Genomic DNA, 7,252 nt, shown 5'->3' on the forward strand with positions numbered 1-7,252 from the left:
TTACGCCACCGGCGTAAGCTCCGCGCTCGCCCATGCGCCCCCCACCACGCCGCCGGCGCAAAAGCCCTTCCTGAATACCAACTCCGGAGCGGTGCGCGGCGCAAGCGCAGCCGATGGGAGGATGGTGGCGCAACGGCGTTCGCGTAAAGCGCGGTCGAGAATAGGAGGCTGGAGGCGAACGGCGGGCGGCAGGCTTTACGACAACGCTTTACGGCAGCGCCGCGCTCGGCGGCTATGGGCGGGACTTCCGCTTAACTCCTTGTTGACCGGAGCGCTCGATGCGGTGTGCGGCCCCGTTATGGGGGATGGGCTGTGTGCTGCCTGCGGCCCTTTATAAAGGACGGGGACAGGGGACAGCCCGTGCTGCGGGGGGTGGGACCACGCTTCCTGCAGCGTCTGCTGGGGGGCAGGTCCTGTGCTGCATGTAGCCCCAGTGAGGGACAGTCCCAGCTGTAGGGCAAGAGTCCTGCTATAGGGGACAGGCCCTGCTATGGGCTAAGAGCTAGCTGTGCTATAGGGGACAGGCCCTGCTGTAGGACAAGAGCTGTGGTATAGGATGAGAGCTGTGCTATAGGGGACAGGCCCTGCTGTAGGACAAGAGCTGTGCTATAGGGGATAGGCCCTGCTGTAGGACAAGAGCTGTGCTGTAGGACAAGAGCCGTGCTATAGGGGATAGGCCCTGCTGTAGGACAAGAGCTGTGGTATAGGATGAGAGCTGTGCTATAGGGGATAGGCCCTGCTGTAGGACAAGAGCCGTACTATAGGGGATAGGCCCTGCTGTAGGACAAGAGCCATGCTATAGGGGATAGGCTCCATGCTGCCTGCAGCTCCCTGTAGGGAACAGGTGCCGCAATAGATGACAGGCCCCGTTAAAGGATTCAATATGGGCCTTGCAGTGACTCAGCTGCAGGCTGGGTAGCTTTATTGCTGCACCCCTCTGCACTGGGGGGAAAAAAAAAAGGGTGATTATATTCTTGCTTTGAGACTCCTGTGTGCTGTTCAGACCTTTTGCTTGAGAACCTACCCATCTTGTGGAGCAACGGGCAAGAAAGCAAATAGTTCTGATGTTGTTTAAATGTGATCTGCAGTGCCATATCTTGGTGAACAATGGGTGTGTGGTCTGCAGAAAGCTTGCAGGTCCTGTGATGGAACCAGCTCAGTTGGGGAATTTCTGTTGGGACAGCATCCATCTTTGAACCCTGCCCTCTTCTCAGGCATGAGGTAATTAGAGTCCCAACCAGACCACACAAATGCACTGCTGTAACACAGACAGAGCTGCTCGGGGGCAGGCAATGCACTCTGTACACTTCTATAGTGCAGGAGTGGAGAAAGATTCAGGGTGTGGACAACCAGCAGCCCCCTATGTGCTGTTTAATACCCACACCCATCCCTGGGCCTTTCTGTCCAGTGCTGCTGCCTGGCTGAATTGCACTGGGGCCAAAACATTGCGATCCCATTGACCTGAGGGAGAAAGGGGACAGTGCTTGGAGTCAGTCCATCCGCCTGCTTGACCCACTCTGGGAGAAGCTGCTGCCATGAGATTTTTGCAGATTTGAGGATGATGCAACACCCTGCCCATAGAGACAAGATGCTAATGGCTAAAGAGGGGGTAGAAGGCTTTGATAGGAGGAAGGGATTGAGATCAGAAGATGTTGGATTGAGTGGCTGCAATTAAAACAGCTCTTTCAGCTCCTATGAGCAGAGCTGGAGCGCAAAGCAGTTTGGGGCAACAGATCCAGTTGCATGCTTAAGGAAAGGGACGCAACTCACCTTCATGTCAGTTTGCCCCAGAGATGGCAATATCCTTTCAGGCAGCAAAGCAGACAAGGCAGGAGCCCCACAATGGTCTGCGCTGCTCAGGAAGTGCCAGGAAGGAAGGTTTGACCCCATTTATCACCTGCACCTCTCCTAAGCTGGAAAATGAGGACAGTGGTAACGTTATTATAAAACACTTGCCAGCCAACTGTCCCACTGATTGCCAGCAAGGGGATCAGCTTCGTCCATAAATGTGTGGCTCTTTTAAGGGGAGGAAAAAAAATAAAAATTGGTGGGAGACTTTGGAAAGAAAATCTCGTTTTTGCCATTTCCCTCTGCCAGACAGCTCAGGTTCCTTGGGAACAGACACAGCCCTGACACAGCCAGTTCGAGAAGAGCACAGGATGAGCTTTTATTGTCTTGTGATCAAAACACAAACAGAAAGCAGAGCCCTGCAAGTGACACAAAACATCACACACACAGACACGAGCAAAACCAGGAGCTGGGTCCGGGTTAACGGTGTGAAGAGATCGAATGTAAACATTAAAAACCATAGAGGAGCCCGAAGAATTAAGCCATGGCAGTTCAGGCAGCACTGAGTTGACTTGCTGGAATTCGGGTTTCTGGGATTGAAAAGGATGGAAGGGGGGAAATGTGTTTTGAGATGGCAGCTCCCATCCGCGGAGCTTCGCTTAAGCTCTTTAGAAATCTCAGGCAGTGTTTGCTCATGACTTAGCAATCATTTTGGTAACGACGGTTGTGATTTTAGTGTCTGCCTCCAACCAGTTTGGTTTGAAGCTCTGAAGTATCCCCTTCTCTGCATCGAGCAGGTTGGAAATGCAAGGATGGGCGCTTCGAAAGACCCCCAGATTCTCCAAAGGAAAAAAGAGAAGTACAGAGTCTCTTGGCAAAGCTTTTCCTCACGGTTCTTTTATCACTCTCTGATGGCAAGCGACATAGAAGGCTTAAAATCACACTTGACACATGACAAAGGCACCTAAAAGCTTGGCAACGCGACCAGGTCGTATTCTATTATGAAGGCTTCAAGCATTTGTAGTTACAAACACACTGCACGCTTGCGAGAAGAAAACACCCTTGTGTTCAGCACCTGAAACATCCCCGAGGGCTGGTGCTGCAGCTGGGGTCAGTGCTGCTCGTAAACCAAGGTCAGAGGAGGCTCTGCCCTCCCACTGATGTTTGCTGTTGCTTTGGCCCTAACAACAAAGGTGTTGTGCAGACTCCAAGCTGTACTTTGCTGAGTGTTTACGGAATGACGCGGGAAAAGTGAATGGAGCGAAGGGGAAGTTTTGCAGAGGGGAAGGGGGAACAAAGATTTCTCCTTCATGAACTAACATTGTTAGTTAAGGCACATGTAGAAACGGTTTTCAAAAGATCACTTGCAAATCAGTTCCTCCTAGCTGGGGCAGCCTCCCTGTCCAGGAGCCAGGATTGCTTTCCAGTTACTCAGAGAGAACGGGGAGCGACTCATGCTGTGGCATCCCCTAGAGCTGGGCAGGCCATGGGGCCAAGCCAAACCTCCAGACCTGGCTCATGTGGCCCTGCACAGGACCAGCCGTCAGAGCTGAAGATGCTTAACGCTCACTCCCTTCAGAAATATTGGGAACTGACCTCCCAGACAGAGAGAGTTCCCAGCAGGGTGCTGGGGGAAAAGGGAAAGCACAGCCTTTGCTGCTCGGGTCGCTGCAGGACACAGGGAATGGGATGGCTCAGGCTCCAGCCGTCCTGCTGGACGTGCACGAGATGAAGGTGGGCAATGAGATAAATCAGTGCTAGCTCTCAGGGGTACACATCTTCCCGACAGCTTTATCCTCTTTTGCTGATTACTGGGGAAAGGCAAGAAGCTCTGCTCGTACCTGGAAGGAAGTGCTGCTGGATACAGAGGTGCCAGCTCTGCATTGCTGACATCAGCTACTGAGCTTCCCTTGGTCAGTCAGACAGCTCACTGCACGATGGTGTTGGATTTTAACTAACATTGATAGAAGGCAGAATTAAATCTATCCATTGTAATGGAATTGCTCCCAAACCACCCTGGGCCCCAGCGTTGAGAGAACACAGCTGGAGCCCAGAACCCAGGACAAGGGATGTCAGTCAGGCACGTGTAGGGTCAGCATGGAAATCCTGGTGTGGGACTGGGATGGCACAGAGATCTCACACTGCCTGCCTGTAAGAGGACGAGCATCCCCAGGCTCAAAGTCCAATGCCAGTTGGCTTTCCCATAACTTCTAGTGGGCTTCTGGTGAGCACTCATAAATGAGATGAATCTGCACCTCTGCAGCATACAGATCCAGCTAAAGCTTTTGGAAATGGGGAAAGCAGGACTTTTATCCTAAGAGCAGTTCTAGCCACGGAAATGGGGACTCTTCTTCATTTCTGAGCAACACTCACCCACAGTGAGCACTGCCTTATGAAGGAATCTTCACCAGAGAGCTGCAGATTGCACAGACACCTTCAGATCAGCAGTACCCAAGAAATCAGGTGTTACATTTCCCGTGGAGTGAAAAATTCCACATTACTCATCCAGGAAAGCCAACACCGGTTGGTACTCTTGCTCAGATTGTGGCTGTTCCAAGGACAGACAGCTCGGAGGTGTGTGGGGAAGCAGGAGAGCAACGCTGGCAGTGCTCACATTGCAGGGAGCTCAGCCACAATCACGAGGAGCCCTCGAGCAAAGGGCGGTGAGCAGTGGGTTCCTCAGTCTGCAACGAGGCAAATGCTGGAGCAGCACAAGGGAAAAACCTTCCGCTATTCTGATCCAGCCGTGCGGAGCTCTCGGCGTGCCATAGCAGACAGCACACATCTTCTGCAGCAACGAGGAGACAAAAAAAAACCCAAACAACCCAACAACAAAACCCCACGAAGAGCGGAGTGTATGGAGGGGAATGCAAATGATCTTTTCAGATAACGAGAAAAGGAGCAAAAATAAGGAGAGAATCCAGGCAGCGTGCAGCCTGGGGCTGCCTAAGGCCATTGGTTTCCCGAGGGGTAGTTGGGCACGGTGGGGTACTCGGGCAGGCTGTTCCCTGCAAAGTTGTTGTACTGGGCCTCTCTGCTGGGGGGGTTCCTCCATGCACCGCTGTGCCACTCATCCTGAGCCTTCTGGAAGCTCCCGCCGGCCCCTCGGTAGATTTTGTGCACCTGAAGGATGGGCAAAAGGCCCCAATTAACATCCATTAACGCTGCAGAAAGCAGCGGGTGCTGCGCTGAGCGCTGGCTGTGCCACACACCCGCAGACATCGCACGGCACGGCGAAACCCGAAGCTCTTACCCTCAAAATGCAGACCAGCATCGCCACCGCCGACGTCGTGAACATAATGGCAGGGAACAGCATGAACACAGCAGCTGCCACGTTGGTGCTGAAGAACGTGATGGCTGCCAACCAGCCACTGCAAGGAAGGGAAAGGAGAACACCATTAGAGCAGCTTCTCAGCTCCTGGAAACTGAGAGAGCAAGGAGGACAGTGCAGAGCTCAGCGCTGCTCTGTATCTCCCCAGGACCCCAGAGCTGGCTTGCCAGCACTCCCGCTGTCCCCCTGCAGGTTGTGTTGTGGCCCCTGGGAGGAGGCTGTCCTTACCACGCTCCCCATCCGGAGAAACCCACTGCCTGCAGGACGGTGAGGATGAACTGCATGCCGAAGACGAAGAAGAAGGTCATGAAGTTAAAGGAGCTGTCTGACCTGCGAGGGAAGAGAGATGTCAGGGGGACGGTGAGCTCAGACTCAGAGCTCAAACCTTGAGCTGGAGTGGGTTCAGTATAGGTCAGGACTCAGAGATCAAACCCACCACTGAGTTGGAGTGGGTGAGGGTTCATGTTTGGGTTCGGGTTAGGGCTCAGAGCTCAAACCTCAAGCTGGAGTGGCTTAGGGTTTGGGTTTAGGTTCAGGTTAGGGGTCAGATCCCAAACACCTGAGCTGGAGTAAGGTCTTCTGGTGACCAAAGGGTGCCACCAGCCATGTCACCTCCACTCTGAGCCTCTCTCTGCATTCGTATATATTTTTAATATGCATCCACCCCTGTGAGCAGACTGTGCCTCAACGCCCCTATTGTACAGAACTTCCTTATATCCAGCCTAAATCTCCCCTCTCTTACTCTGAACTCATCTCCCCTTGTCCTGTCATGGGATGATCTCCAAGTTCCCCTCCAACCTGAGCCATCCTGTGATTAATCTCTCTCCCAAAGGAAGAAGAAAGTGAACCCTCCTGGGTTCCCACATACCGAAAAGCTTTGTACACCGGTCGGAACCAGCAGATGTAGCTGCAGGGGCTGAAGAGGATCAGCCAGAGGATGGCCAAGCCAAAGTTGACACCGTAGCCACCTCCAATCCACCATGCCAGGCAAGCAATGATGTTCACGACCAGCGTGATGCAGTAAACTGCAAAAAGAGCACAGGAAAGAGCATGAACTGGTGCCATTTCACGTGGCAGAACAGTCAGACACCTGGCATAATAACAGGGATGGTCTGTGCTAAGTGGGAAATTTGCACCCACTCCAAAGGGAAACAGCTTTCTGCTGTGAGCTGTGGGGCAGCAGCACAGGGACAGCCACCTGCAGGGGATGCACTGAACAGGGGGATGAGGATCCCTTCTGGGGCTGCCAAGGGATGGAGAAAACAGCACAAGGCTCAGCCCAGTGCTGCTATGAGCAAGGCTCAACCCTTGTTGGTAGCAAAACCCCTTTGTGAAAGAGGAGAGCTGCGGGTCCTGTGCTCTCTGGGGCTGCCCAGGAGCTGTCAGACACCAGCACAGCACCTTCCAGGCTCTCCCTGTGTTTCCTGCAGCCTCTGAGGAAGCCTGGGCTCCTAAGTGCTGCCTTGAGTGAGGGAACAGCAGACTGCAACCAGGCTGAGAACACAGAGACATGCAGGTGGCTCAAAGGCCCTTTCACACCCCCAGTTCTGCCCCTCGGATAGAGAAACAGCTGCCAGCAGACCCCAGAGGGCACCAGTGCTGTGCTCAATAGCTGAGCATGTCCATTCTGCACTCAGCAGCCCAGAATGTCTTCCTCACAGCTACTATTTTTAATTTCCATTACTACTCTGCTCATGCACACGTGGGAGGTGAAGGTAATTTCTCCAGCAAGAAAGATTTCCTTTAAATGAGGCCTCGCTGGGGATTTATGTGCAAGGGTTACAGGAAAAATGTCAGTTAATATGAGTCTTCATCCCTGGAGACACCTGAGGTCAGAGGATGAGGCTCTGAGCACCCAGTGGAGCTGTGGGGTCCCTGCTCAGTGCAGGAGTAGGACCAGACAACCCTTAGAGCTCCATTCCAACTCAACCCACCCTGAGATTCTGTGACCTCAATAATCATCCACTGAACCACTGAGTGGTTGGGATGGGAGGGTTCTTAGAGGTCAAATGTGGAAAGGCTGGGATGGAAGGGAAGGGGTCCTGACAGGTTAACCATGGAGTGGTTGGAGTGGGAGGGTCCCTACAAGTCAAACATGGAGTGGTTGGGCTGGGAGGGTCCTGTGAGGTCAAC

General features: G+C 53.2%; 1 protein-coding gene across 1 annotated transcript; it reads right to left on the bottom strand.

Moving 5' to 3' along the window:
• Positions 1-2,142: 2,142 nt before the first annotated feature.
• SCAMP4 (secretory carrier membrane protein 4) lies at positions 2,143-6,199 on the bottom strand. The gene is made up of 4 exons (XM_010724849.2): positions 5,988-6,199; positions 5,348-5,449; positions 5,042-5,159; positions 2,143-4,911 (listed from the first exon to the last, which is right to left on the bottom strand). Exons 1-4 carry the CDS (start codon positions 6,182-6,184, stop codon positions 4,735-4,737), a joined length of 594 nt encoding a protein of 197 aa, XP_010723151.1. The 5' UTR covers positions 6,185-6,199; the 3' UTR covers positions 2,143-4,734.
• Positions 6,200-7,252: the final 1,053 nt, after the last annotated feature.

The sequence above is a fragment of the Meleagris gallopavo genome, chromosome 30 (assembly GCF_000146605.3).
Source record: "Meleagris gallopavo isolate NT-WF06-2002-E0010 breed Aviagen turkey brand Nicholas breeding stock chromosome 30, Turkey_5.1, whole genome shotgun sequence".
Classification (NCBI taxonomy): Eukaryota; Metazoa; Chordata; class Aves; order Galliformes; family Phasianidae; genus Meleagris; species Meleagris gallopavo.

Bases quoted from the DNA above. Each gene is read 5' to 3' on its own strand.
- SCAMP4 (XM_010724849.2), bottom strand. From the start codon at position 6,184: ATGGCACCAGTTCATGCTCTTTCCTGTGCTCTTTTTGCAGTTTACTGC. The intron at 5,160-5,347 runs GTAAGGACAGCC...CCTTCCTTGCAG, and splicing joins TTCTCCGGATGGGGAGCGTG to TGGCTGGTTGGCAGCCATCA. The intron at 4,912-5,041 runs GTAAGAGCTTCG...CCCATCCTTCAG, and splicing joins TGCTGGTCTGCATTTTGAGG to GTGCACAAAATCTACCGAGG.